Here is a 14476-nt window from a genome sequence, read left to right as displayed (position 1 = left end):
CCTGCTGAAAATCTCTAACAAAGCATTTACCACGTTCTCTGCCTCAATGGAGACAAAGCTACTGCCTCAGGGTATCATGTAGCATAATCTACTATCACTAGGATATATTTTTTCCCTGTGGACCTTGGGGTACTCAGAGGACCCAGAATATCCATAGCTAGCCTCTGAAATGGCTCCTCAATCACAGGCGAAGGCATCAAAGGAGCTCTCACCTTGTTGCCTGCCTTGCCTACCTTTTGGCACTGCTCACAGGTCCTGCAGTACTCTGTTGCATCTCTGGAAATTCCAGGCCAATAGAAGTTCTGCATAATATGCCTCTTTGTATGTTTTATGCCCATATGACCTGCAAAGGGAATATCATGGGCTATGGCTAGAAGCGCCAGATGGTAGTCTCTAGGCACTACCAACTGCTGTACTCTTTCACCTTTTAGCACTCCCTCAGGGGTCCACTCTCTGTATAGTAACCCATTGTCCCAGTATACAAATTTCCCCTTTCCTTGAGAATCAGGTGCCTCCATAGCTACCTGCCTCAGGCCTTGCAATGTAGGGTCTGAGAGCTGAGCCTGTCTCAACTCTCTCCTTGTAACCCTTCCCAGCTCCCCTTCCACAGGAAGTCTGGCATCCTCTGACAGTGGTGCCTCACTGTCAGCCTGGGTACTACTACTCACCTCTACCTTTGCAGTCACTCTGTCTAAGGGAACATCAGTACCCACAAGCAGCTGTTGCTCACCTTCAGTCTCACTACTACAGAGTAGCTTCCTCCCTGAAGTAACCACCTCACCAGTCCTGGCTGCAAGCATGCATTCTGTCTTGGTCTCCCCCAGGCTACCAGACCCACATGCTTGTCTCCTAGCCTGACCTCGTGCAACTGCATAATTACATGGTACTGCCTTATCCAAATCCTTTCCACTCAGGACATCTGCAGGATGGTAGTTTAGTACCCCTGTTGTCTCAAGACAACCTACTATTGGCATTTTGTCTTTCCCACTTACTGGCTCCCTCACCTTTGGTTTCCCACCTTGCCTCCATGGACACATGTATGCCAAATGGCTCCACTGGTTGCATTCAAAACATTTAATCCTAGATCTTGGATGTGTACCTGGACTAGTGTCTTCCCCTGCTACTGGCAGATTCTGTTGTGGCAGTCTGTGCTGCCCACCATTGATTCATTTAGACCCATGAGCAGTACTGGGGGTCCCCTTCCTGTGCAGGGTTGCCCTGCTTGCCAGGTAAAGGTCTTCCTTTTCCCCCAGTTCATCTGAAGTAGCACATTGTCTATCAGCTAACCAGATCCTTATTCTCAGGCAAAGTGATAAGGGCTTGTTCCCTCACCCAAAGGTCTGCCAGCCCTTCAAAAGTGGTGATCTGACATCCACTCACACAGCTATGAAAATAAGTACTCAGTTCAGCAACATATTCACACACACTTTCATCTGCCTTGCATCTAGGCTCACAAAACTTTTCCGTATACATTTCAGGTGTTAGCTTAAAACATTCTAAACAACATTTCTTTACAGCAGTATAATCAAAACATATAGAGTCAGGCATTTTAGCCAATGCATTTACAGTTTTACCATGGAGTAAGGGGGTCAGGACCATACCCTGAGCCTTTGGTCAACACTATACTGTTTGCATATCCTCTTAAACATATGAATGAAACTATCAGAATTATCCCCCTCTTTAAATTGCTGAAGACATTTACTGACCTGTTGTGCTTCTGGGGTCCAGTTACTCCCTTCCCCATTGCCTCCCAAGACTCTGGTGAAGAGTCAGCATTTCTTTCTCATGCCTCCTCTGACGCTCCTTTAATTCGGCTTCTATCTCCAAATGCCTGGCCTCCAACTCAAGCCTCTTTAGTTCCAGTTGGATTTTTAAGTCAACTGCAGAAAGGCTGAGCTGTCCATTCTCTGAGGATATTGTATCTCCACTGCCAGTCTGATTGTCCTTCACAGAAAGGTTGAGCTGTCCCATTCTCTGAGGATATTTTATCTCCACTGCCAGTCTGATTGTCCTCCTGGATGCAGTTTTCTGATGCAGCTGTAACCAAGGCTGCAATCAGGTCTGCCTTAGTCAGGTTTCCATGCACCAGTCCCCTAGCCTGGCATACCTCCATCAGCTGGCTCCTTGTCAGCTTTCCATACTCCACTGCTGACATGCTGCCTGCTGACCCTGACTAACTAAGCTAACAAAAGAAATAAAACAATTGCATTCTGAACTCTGAGTTTTCATTGGGTGGCTGATTTAGAGTACAAAACACCTTCAGAGATTACTGTACATAAGCTAAAGGATTCACTCTACCCACACCACTGCAAGCCAGTTAGTATTTGACAATTACTTAATATGTGATGTGGATATCCCAACCACTGCAAACCACATGTGATGCCCATGCCCTAGTCCAGCAAATAAGGAGCCTCAATCCTCACCAATAACACCAGAGAGGGCATCTCACATGAGAGGAAAGGATACCAAATATACACAGTAAAGTGCAATTTCCCTTAAGAGCACACAGAGATCACAAGTCAGTCTGGGGCTGGTCACTCCCTTGCTCCCCAGGTCCCCAATAAGACTCCCCACTGGCACAGCTATAAGGTCCAGATCTCAGCCTAGCTGGCAAGCTAAAACCTCCAGTACCCTGTCTGTCCAACCAGTGCTTTGTGTCCCTTCCCAAGCAGCTGACACACATGCACATTTTGGGATAAGTATTTATACAACTTCACAGACACTCCTGGGAAAGGCTGACACATATTTTCCAGCTGTGCCCCTATACCCAGACTATACGGTAGTAATTCCTGCCAACACCAGCTATTAATTATCAGCTACCCAAAGGCCCTTAAAAGGGTGTCCAATTATTACTATGCAGTATTAATATCCAATAGTAGTGTAACTTAAGCACTCAAGGCTTATTAGAAGGGCTTATTACAGGATTACTTATAAGCATGCAATGTACTCTAGAGCTTAATTTATCTCCACATAAACCAGCCACAGTTGAAAAGGGTTTAAAAATATTTAATAACAAATACTAAAAACACAAGACAATACTACTACACCACAGTGCTATTCAAGAGTTCAGAGTTGAAAAGGGTTTTAAAATATTTAATAACAAATACTAAAAACACAAGACAATACGACTACACCACAGTGCTATTCAAGAGTTCAGAGATCACACAGAAACTTAAAATAATTCAGTAGTACAGTTCTGACATAACAGAAAAATACTTAGTCTAATCTTTATAGTCCTAGCTATTTCTACAAGAAAACACACTTCTAAGATAACTTATTTAAGACAACAGGCAGTGCTTAGTTAGATATCCAATATCAAAATGCTTACAGTCTCTCTCTGAGCAATAATTTTTAAAATCACTAACAAGCATTTCTGCTGGGCCCTCCCAGATTACATCATTTGACACTTAGGTTTTCCCAGTATACACATTACATCATTTTGACACTTTCCTGGTTCCCAGGCTACACAGAAACTGCATTTACATTCTTTTACACTTAAAGCAATAAATTCTGGTCAATAACTTTATGCCTTAAAACAATAGAAAAAATGTGCTAGTCCAAACATAATGACTCCGAGTTCTGGAGATCAAAAGAACATGCAAGACATAATTTTAATTTCAAAGAGCAGATGTGAAATGCTTGACTTAGTTTTCCTTACAGCAGATGGCAATGTTGCTACAATCTTGAAGTTCAACATTTTATAGAATTTGTCTTTCATTTAACAAACAAGTCTCTATTTTACATTTGTATTTACAAATGCCAGAATTATGCATCAAATTATATTTGGCTAGGCTGGCAGCCTTCACCATCCTCTACCAGTTTTCACACCATGTACTCGTAAATAAGTGACCAACATAAGAAACTTCTCATAGCCTGAAATTGCATTTGTGTGGATTGAGCTTAAGATTCACTTAATGTGCCCTTTCTAGAACTTTATTGAGGTTTCTGTTATGCTCCACTTCATCACAACTGCCTACCAGTATGTCGTGTACTATTACAGCACAAGGATTCCCAGAAAAAAAAATGCTCCATTGCATGTTGAAAGACTTCACTTGCAGAATTTATCCCAAAAGGCATTCTTAAAAATCTGTGCCTGCCAAATGGAGTACTGTAAGTAGTAAGCAATAAGGATTTCTTGTCAAGCTGAATTTAACAAAATGAACTCTTTGCATCTAAGACAGAAAAAATAGTAGCATTTGGCATCAAGGCTGTGACTTCTTTGACTGTGCGCATTAGGTCTTTTTAAAGCTTTGTTCAAATCTTGTGGGTCAGTACATATTCTAATATCATCTGCACTTTTCTTATGAGCTACCACCATGGAAGATATGCATTTAGTTGGAGTTTCAACTGGACAAACCACATATTGTCGTACCATTTTGTCTAACTCGGCCTTAACTCTGTCATGCATGGCTATTGGAACTTTACGTGCTGGCCTGACCACTGGACTGAGCTCTGGGTCTAACTTCATGGAGTACACAACTGGAAGTTTGCCTAGTTTGTCTTGTAAAAGATCAGCATAAGTAGAAAAAATAGATTGGGCAAAATTAGAGTAGTGGTCTTTTAAGCTAACATGGTGGACTTCCTTGTTAAATAAAAGTAGTCCCATTCTCAGAGTCTCTGAGCCCTAATAATGACTGAACATGCCTCTTGACCACATAAAATAACAAGTCGTAGCTTCTCCCAGCTGAGTAACATAAAAGCACTACTGAGCGTTCAGTCTGAATTTCTTCACCTCCATATGTAACAAGTTTTGCACTCCTTGCCAAATTGAGCCTTTCACTTTTACACACTCTAGCAAATGTTTCTGCAGACATGACATTACACTTGGAACCTGTATCAGCTTTGAGCTCTATGGGTTTGTAATTTATCCGAGTAGTACAAAATACTTCATTTTTTGCCCTTAGATCTACTGCATTGACCTGTTTCATGAAGCACTGACACACCATTGACATAAAGACTGGGGTTGGCAGTGTCTAACTGATCAACTTGTTTCTTAAAGTGTTCACTTTTAATAAAATTAATGAAAGAGCTTGGGCCTTCCGATTTACAAAATCTTTTGAAATTATTCCATTTATTGCATTTGTGGCATTGTTGACCAAAAGCTGAACATTTCTCCCTTTTACATTCACGATTACCTCCACAATTACAACAGTTGGTAATGAAATTTGGTGAGCACATACTCCCACCCTTGTAACTGCTGACTCACTCTTATGCTTCACAGAGACTGCCCGGTTTCTGGAATGTGCTACAAAGTTCTATGGAGCCTTGCAAGCTTCCCTGGTAAATCCTGTAACAGCCATGTGCTTGGACCTGTTTCTTGTAACCATGTGCTGCATACTATCAACATAAGCTTTATCATTGTGCCTTCTAAAGCTGCTCTCATTTGTAAGTATATTTGTGTGCTTTTCTGTGAGCTCGTATATCTCACAAATCTCAATGACCTTATTCAAAGTTAAATCATTGTCACAAAGCAAAGTCTTTCTTACAGCATCATCCTTTATGCCACACAGAAGTCTGTCTTTTATCAACTCATCCCTTAAGTCACCATATCTAAACATTTTAGTGTTATTTATAAAGTCAGTTATACATGCTGCAAAAGATTCACCTAGCTTTTGATCCCTTGTGTAAAATAAGTGCCTCTCCATAGTAACATTTGTCTGAGGGTTACACATTTCTCTAAATCTACGTTTCAAGCACTCAGGATCCTCTCTTGATTCAGCCGGTACAACAAAATGATGGTTTTCTCCCTCTCCAGCATAAATAGCAGGTGCAATGAAGGTTCCCTTTCTATTGCTTCTGACCCAGCTACATTAAGTAGAATAAATGCCTTTGTATGATCATCTTTATCAGAAAATGCAGCTTGTGTGAAAATGTTGAACTCTTGCACAAACACTTTCCAGTTCTCAGCAATATTACAGTCAAACACAAGTGCTCTGAGCTTTCAAAATCTGGCTGTCATACCCACAAAGTATACACAAACATACTAAAAATATGTCCCTTGTAATTACATATGAATGAACAGTACTGTGAGCTTGTCACAACATCCAAATGTACAATAAACTCTTCAAAGTGTTTTACTTTCCGAAATATGCTCTTTAATGGCCAAACTTTTGAAATATGCCCTGCAATGGCTGTACTTTGTGAAATCTGCCTTGTACTGTCTGTACTTTGTGAAATAACTTTATTGCAACACTATGCAAACATGTGGACACTTTATACACTTCTGAAAACTCAAACAGCTTTGCTCATCATGAAAATACATATGCTTTATGAAAATGCAGTCACTTGCCCTTATTTTATTTGTTTTATGCAATTTGAACTTGATTTCAAACATTTTCTGTAGTAATTCAAATAATTTTATCAATATCATGCATATCGGTTTTTGCAAATATAGTTTAAAGCATTCTGTATGCCTCATTTCATATTATACAAAAGAGAATAGTGCTGAGCAAGTTTGAATACCTGAAATTCATTTCTGACCTGATTTGCAAAGTTTGCACATAATGGGAATGATTCACTGCTCAACATTAGCTGTGTGCTCTCGATTCTGCTTCTGGTTCACATTCTGGCCCATGTCCTTTTAGAAGTGCCAGTTCTGATTTCATGTCCTTTTAGATATGCCACTTCTGTCACCATGTCGCTCATTTGTCTCTATCACAAATAACAAGAAGGCTTGGGGTTTCGTTTAGATGTTTTAATATACAGAAACAGATCAGGATGGATAGCAGTATCTTTCAATACAAACAAACTAACAAACAGAGCTTACATACGTATATGTTCACATCTCAACAGCTAACTGAAAATGGCAGTCTGACTTGCATGTGCTTAATATATGCAATTGTGCAAGCACTTGGATAGCTTCTTAAAGGTATATACACATGCATATGGATCTACAATAACTTCTCCTTCTATGTACTCACAAACTCTACCATCCTTCACTCCAGTCAACTGTCCTATCTTTCAAATTTCGAGAACACACAACTGTAATTATTACAGACATCTCATTTTATAAATGAGATTTGTCTTAATTTATTGTCAATAATATATATTACAATTGTATATACTGTAAACATTTGGTACCTAATTATGGTATTTCCAGATATGTATTTCCATTATGATCTTGATACCTCACACTAAATGTAATTCTGACTTTCTTTGAATTTCTAGGCTGAGACTGAAATTGGTAATTTTTGATCAGTGTTCCACTCCACTAAACAAATTTTACATACATATCTTAATAAATAAATAAACAAATAAATAAATAAATAAGTAAATAAGTAAATATATCAATGAAACAGTTGATGAACATTTAGCTGTTTTCACAAGGTTTTTGACAATGTTGAGAATGCAGGGTATACCAGATTCATTAATGCCTACACTTAGTGAACAATGAATATTACCTGTACTCAAGAACATCCCTACCACATTTTTTGTAACTTCTAGTCACACAGAAAGATTAAACTAAATGTACATGCAGTTTACGCTTTTTGGTAACCTTTATGAATCCCCCTCACTATTTAAGGCTGCAATAAAATCAGTATGAAAACTAAAATTAGGAAGAAGATGTGAGTTATGCTTGTGTTCTCTGTTCATTCACTCACACGAAGTGTATGCTTAGTGTAGGCATTTATGAATCTGATGTCTTCATGACTAAATCAGGAATGCACATGTTGATTCTTTATAAGGAAGTGCTTTAATTTCACTGGACCCTGTTGTAGGATTGCTTTGTGGTTTTCTTGGCAAAGCATGACTTCAATCCTTACTGTTACGCTGCAAAAATTACTGATTTTTATGAGTTTTTTTTAGTAAGCTTCAGTGTTTTTCTTGGCAGTATTTGAAGGTGTGTGTGTGTGTGTGTGTGTGTGTGTGTGTGTGTGTGTGTGTGTGTGTGTGTGTGTGTGTGTGTGTGTGTGTGTGTACTCATGTGTGCTTGTGTGTATGAGACAGAGAAAGAGAGAGTCTTTGCTCAAAATGTTCCTTATTTTTGTTTCAGAGTGTTTTTACTGGCAGCCCTTGTAATATTCTATGTGCCTGCATGTGTGTGTGTGCTGGCAGGGAGGGGGGGGGGGGTGCTTCTTAAAAACATTGGTATTTTCCTTGGCAGCATTTGAAGCAGTCTGTGAGTATATGTCTGAGCTATACTTTTTAAATTGAATGTGTTCAGTAAATGAAAAAAATGGATGATGAAATTTAAAAAAAATAATGGTTGGCTGGGATATATGCTGCTTTAGATGCAGTAACTGAGAGCATTTGTTACTTTTCTGTTAGGTAGAGTAGAACTGGTCTAGAAGAGAAGAAAAGCCTTAAGCTATGATGAGAAAGAATGCCCCAGAATACTTATAATATGTCTTCTTAGTTCAAGCAAAGCAAAGCACAGCACAGCAAATGCAACTAAAGGTACAGTACTACATTCGATTAAGGATGGGTAGAGGTCAGTAAGACTTAGAATTATGCTTTAGCTGCATAAAAGCAGTACATGTACTACATTTCTAGTCAGACATTGATAAGTTTAAAGTCCATGTTGCAAAGAGGCAATCATCCCCAAACCCAGATGCCAACCATGACATTACAGGGTACGTTCTCTTTTCTTCTTAACAAACCATATTTTTAACTCTCAACTGAAGAGGTTCATAGATTAGTACTAAGCTAACTGCCCTTGTGAGCCATTTTAAACCTAGCCAATTTAGTACTAAGCTAACTGCCCTTGTGAGCCATTTTAGACGTAGCCAATTTTCCCTTGTGAGACTCGAACCTTGCACTTGTAAAGCAAACACCTTAACCATTAGGCCACCTTCCCAACACTCACTAACAGATAGACAGTAAGGAAATCTACCAACAGACAAGTGTTACGGGACAGTAAAGTGCAGACATGTGCCAGAAGATGAGTGCAGTTATATAAAACACTGCAAAAGTTGAAGTTGTAAAGACCTGCCATTAACAATAAATGCAATGCTACTATTGGCTAACACAAAAAGCACAGTGTATCACCATTGTCGCTGTGTAACCCATGAGTTAGAAACATGAACTGTACTGGTCAGGGACCTCCAGGACAGAGCAGGAGTGCTTGTTGAAAGGCTAAAGACTGACTGGATTTGTAGCCAATATATTCCTGGTGATGAGACATTTACTTGTAAAAGGGGGCGGAGTGGAGTGAGTTACTGACATTGTTGATCTCATCAGCCAAGGACTTTAAACGGGTATTTGAAAAGGTACAGATTTTTAGAAACCACAAGAATTAAACATTGACACACACACATACATACACACACACACACACACACACACACACACACACACACACACACACACATTATAATACCATATTTGCTCTCAACTCTGTCCATAGTGCATGTGCAGAATAATGGGAACCCTCACAACGAATCCATAAGGTAGACAGCCTACTTACTGTGCCTATGGTGGTTAAGGGCTGTTTTTTTTTTATTATTATTATTAAATCTACACAGCCTTCAGTTAAAACAGCAAAAGTGTCTGACTGCTAAATTCCATGTAATGGTCAGCCGTAACACTACCATTGTGTACACATCAAGTGCCTCTTATGCCCTCTGCGGATTAAAACTGGAATTACATCTGACATTGTATGGGGCTAGTGGGTACATTGCAAACTTCTGCAGACTGTGCGGTGGTAAAAAAGGTCAAATTGGAATATAAAATATATCAAAAGTGATGGAAAACAAGACTCCCAACAAAACTTACTCAAAATTGGGTGCACAAAATAAATATCAAGGTGTTTCATCCAAGGTGCCTTTACCAGAACTCTGATATGCAGAACTTGATTGTGGGTATTTGGCACAGGTTTTTGTCTTCTATAATTTAGGCATGCTTTTTCTGGAAATTGTTAGATAGTGCTATCTAATTAAATTTTGGACTGGTGAGTTACATAAACATTTGGTACATGTGACTGTAAAGTTTCATTTTGTAGATAGAGCTAATTAAGTTGAATTTCACAGGAACCCATAGTTTTCTGTGACATCTCCAATGGCAACCAGGGCAATTCTATACTTCTTTGATTGCAACATCACAAAAAAAAAGAAAAAAAAAAAACGGTCTGTATGTATTTGTTTTTTGTTTTCTTACAGCATAACAAAAGAACTTCCCATCTGTTAAAGCAGTAAGTCATGGCCACGGGAATACTAGGCAAGGTATTCATTGTGACTTGACAGCTTTCTTACCAAAGATATTATTACACTTATAAAATGGTTTATTCTAGAAGCATAGTGCATGGTTGCAGTTAGCAGACAAGATCCACGTCCTTTATAATAATTTTGCTACTTTGTTTATAAAGATCTGTCTAATCAGAGGGTACCAATACACTGGTTATGTTTGTAACATAGACACTTTCTGTTACAATGTAAAATTTGTATTCCACTTTCCTTATATGCAAAACAGTAACTGATAAACAGCTCTAAATATGTATTCTTATTAATACTTATAGTATACCTTTCACACCTATTAGTCCAAACACTCATTATTGCAGACCATTCAAGCACCTAAATCACTGATCTCAACTGATATGGACATCCTGTCTTTCAGCCCACTGTGATACTGGGCTACCCTTAGTCCCTTCCTGAACCTAGTGAGTGCAGTATTAGGAATTTTAACCGCAGCACATATCCCTTCCCTAATTCCAGTGTTCTCCAATGATGAAGAAGATTTGATATGCCATAAGTCTTTCTGTAATGAATTGTTTATATGTAAAACTGAAGGCAAACAACAGCTGTATCCGAATTTCTGTTCCTCTATTATAGTGAAGCCATGGGCATTATGAATACTATTAGCTTTTATTTCTCTGTTCCTAACTACTGTAACAATTATGTAAACAGAATCATAAAAGCAGTGTAACCCACTGAAAACAAAACTTTATACAAGACTACATGTAACATCACCAATGGATTGCAGCAACCAAAGACATAAGCAAAATAAATAAACAAATAAGCATATTCATTTAGACACTCTACCTAAGATTTCTCCTAGTATACCCTCCAAGAAATGGCATAAGTGGCTTTAAAACTGGACCTAACTACTTAAACCATAACCCATTAATTAGTATTATACAACCTTAAAGAAATGACTAATTGAAATCAGTTAACTAAAAATGTTGATCTTTAAGGAACCTAGAGTGGGATTTCACACAGGACACAAGCAAACATGAATGTACTCAGGACATTTTCCATTGCTTTTAAATATTTTCATTGTGCTTGTTCAAGAGAAGATGTATTACAATGTAGTTATCACTTGGTAAGTATCAACAGAATTTATGCAACTGTATTTCATTACTGTACTGAACATGAATAACACTGGAATTATAACTAAGGGTAACCTAGAATTTTTATGTTTATAGCTGATGTATACATGCAAGTCACGTTTTTTTTTTTTTTAATTTTGCACCATGTCTCAGTCTATTCCTAAAAATGCTATAGGGATTTAACCAATTAACAAACACAAGCAAAATAAACTAGATAATAATTACATAAATTAAGTTTGAATGAAAGTTAATTCATTATGTACTTCCATCTAAAAAAGGTTACTGTTAAGATTGTCAGAAGACTTATGCCACTCAAACTTGGCTGTATCTAATAAGGTTCTATGGATGAGTTAAACTACCTTGACAATAAAACCAAACACATAAATAAGTAAATAAATAAAACTTAGCGTGCAGTGAGATATTTCAGTCTTCACCTGGCCAAAATATTTCTAGTATGTGTGTAGTGTTCATCAGCTAATAATGTTCTTGGGATGAGTTCACTTACCTGGTCAACAAATACTAAATATATGCATATATACATAAGAATATGCATAAAACAAACACAATAAAACAACATGTAGTGAGAGATTTCACTGTTCATCTCTTTAGAATTGTTCCAGGTTGTCTGTTGTATGATGGATGGTGTGATGTTCTTGTCGTACGGTGCGGTTTTACTGCTAAATGTGTAGAGCTATTTTAAAAGTGCAATTATTCCCATGTATTTCCGTTACCTCAGACAACCTGCCTAGACACACACACACACACACACACACACACACACACACACACACACACATGCAGTTTTATCACTTCTTATATGACTTCTCAAATCATACCCTTGTACATCATGACAAGAGAATAAATATATAAAGGAAACGTTTAAAACATGAAACTATACTAAATACGGCAATACTTCAAACATAGCGCTGAACCTCGTGGCACAAAAAATCTGGGAAAAGCTAAAAATAATGGGGGGCAAAGCCTCAAAAACAGAGACAAAATTTAAACATTGCTGTTATAAACTTAGCAATCTGCTAAAATGAAAGGTCTTCTGTTACCACGCATTTTCTGAATCGTATGAAGTCTGAAACTTAAATGCCTGTCATATAGTGAATTAAATCCTCATTGATTTGCCACAGAAATTCAGAAAACCACAAACTGCACGAGGAACACTCAGACAAAAAATACGACGCGAATATTTGCACATTTTGCGAAAATCTGGACAGTTGAGAGGTAAGATAAAAATCATTGCATTATTGATTCGGGATAACAGAATAGACCTGACTCCAGTTTAATATTAAAGTATAACTTCTTTCTACTCAAGCATTCCTCATATGTTCCATTCTGTACTGCCATGTAAAGTTAGTTGGACCACTAAAACTTCGAATTCCAGGCATTCTCCAGCGTGTCCAATTATTTTGACCCTTGCAATCACGTGGGTTACTGCTACCACCCACCTGTCAATTAAAAACTGTTCTCAGGCCTCAAAATACTGCTCTTACCAATTTCAGAAAGGGACAGATTGTTTTTAACTGGCATAGGGTTACCACCTGTCCCACTTTGGGAGGGACAGCCCCTCTTTGGGCAGTTGTGCCCTGCAACAAAAATGAAAAAATGGCAAATGTCCTGAAATTTTAGAACAAAATTATTTCCTATATTTTATGTAATAGTTGCATAAAACAGTTATTCTGTATCTGAAACACCTAAATGTTATAAGAAACAGAATAAGCAATGAAATGATACACTGGTAAGCTTTTATTTAGGCAAAAAAGTGAAGTTCTGTCCTTGATACTGGCCGCGGGTATGCTTCGCCCTGCAAAATATGACATTTGTACCAAAAATGTCCCACTTTGGGCATTTGAAAAGGTGGCAACCCTGAACTGGCATGGCTTATAAAAGGTATGTTTTAGAGGTGCAGTCCTGTCGGGTAAGTAGGTTTTGTATAGCTGTAGACCGCAGACACACGTTTAGACAGACAGTGCTAAACATGCCGTTGTCGCAAAGGTACTTATTTCAGCACACCGAGTTAAGCCTACCCATACCCTTGGGCACAGCAGTGGGGACAAATCTTATTAAAGTTTACTGGAAGTGATTTTCAGCAAACTTGGTTTGTGATATTGTCAGTCGGTGTTGCCTTGTTCGGCTCCCGTTTAAATGTGCACAAACTCAACAAAGTTTTGCAACATGCATGTCCAAACACATCACTCTTGTGTGTTAGTGGTGTATTTCGCATAATTCTAGTCTGAATGTAAACATTTTAATGATCACCACACAATAATTTTTCAACTGTTGAAAGGCAGAATGCCTCAGTAGCTGTAATCAGAATTGGCAAGTTTTATAAATTATTCAGCTGTAAACAATTTAAGACATGGATAGAACCAGTTTATTACAGACTTCAGCAAATGGAACATAATACAAAGCAATACAAAATAAAAACATGTTTTTTAATCATCACTATTTTCCATAAAATCCACATTACTGGCTATATGTGATACCAGTTAAAAGCACCTGTTGTTTAGTGAGAAAATGTTAATTAGATCGCAGAGCAATACGTTTGCTATGTTTTTCTGCCTGTAAGTTATTACCGCGCACACACATATTTATACAAATTCACAGAGAGATTATATAATAATTTTTTGTGTGTATACTACGATTTTCAATCTATGAGCTATACTATCAAATAGTATAAATACGATGAAAGATTATTAACCCCACAATATCGTTTACTGTATATGTAAAGAGCAAGTGTCTCATCAGAACCAGTAAATAAATGCAGAAATAATAATATAAGCTAATAAGCAGAAAAAAAAACTTTTTCTTATAAAACTTTAACCTACCAAGTATAAGCGTTAGTGGAAGCATCCAAATAATGATACTTGTTTGACTCATCTTTCGCACACTGATCACAATGATTTTCTTCCTCCTGTCACAAAAACCTGTGTAAACCGAACTCCTGCTAATAGTTCTCTGTCTGGGTCTTAAATACCCTCTTCTCCACTAGGATAAGTTTGCAGTCCCTATCTACGAATCCCTTATCACCATCATCTCGGCACGTTCACAAGTTTATTAAAGTCATGTCATTCACAAATGATCCCGCCCCCCCCCCCCCACCCCCCCAGGCGCCAGACCTCCCTGAGTCTACATTGCCGGATGTATAAAAGGCTCCTTAGTATAAACTAAAGCTTCTGATGTGCAGTCTTGTCAGCTTTGTCT

At 38.1% G+C, this 14476-nt stretch overlaps 1 protein-coding gene across 1 annotated transcript in view; it reads right to left on the bottom strand.

Annotated features, from left to right (window-relative positions):
• Positions 1-14267, bottom strand: part of LOC122809334 (neural cell adhesion molecule 1-A-like) — a 142355-nt gene extending 128088 nt beyond the window's left edge. The window contains exon 1 of the mRNA XM_044080737.1: positions 14101-14267. Coding sequence (XP_043936672.1) covers positions 14101-14152 — 52 coding nt within the window. The 5' untranslated portion in view covers positions 14153-14267. The remainder of the gene's footprint in view (positions 1-14100) is intronic.
• Positions 14268-14476: the final 209 nt, after the last annotated feature.

Source organism: Protopterus annectens, chromosome 8.part0 (genome assembly GCF_019279795.1).
Source record: "Protopterus annectens isolate FY-2018-M chromosome 8.part0, PAN1.0, whole genome shotgun sequence".
Lineage (NCBI taxonomy): Eukaryota > Metazoa > Chordata > Ceratodontiformes > Protopteridae > Protopterus > Protopterus annectens.
The sequence above is the reverse complement of the archived record's forward strand: the minus strand, read 5'-3'. Positions and strand labels throughout refer to the sequence as shown.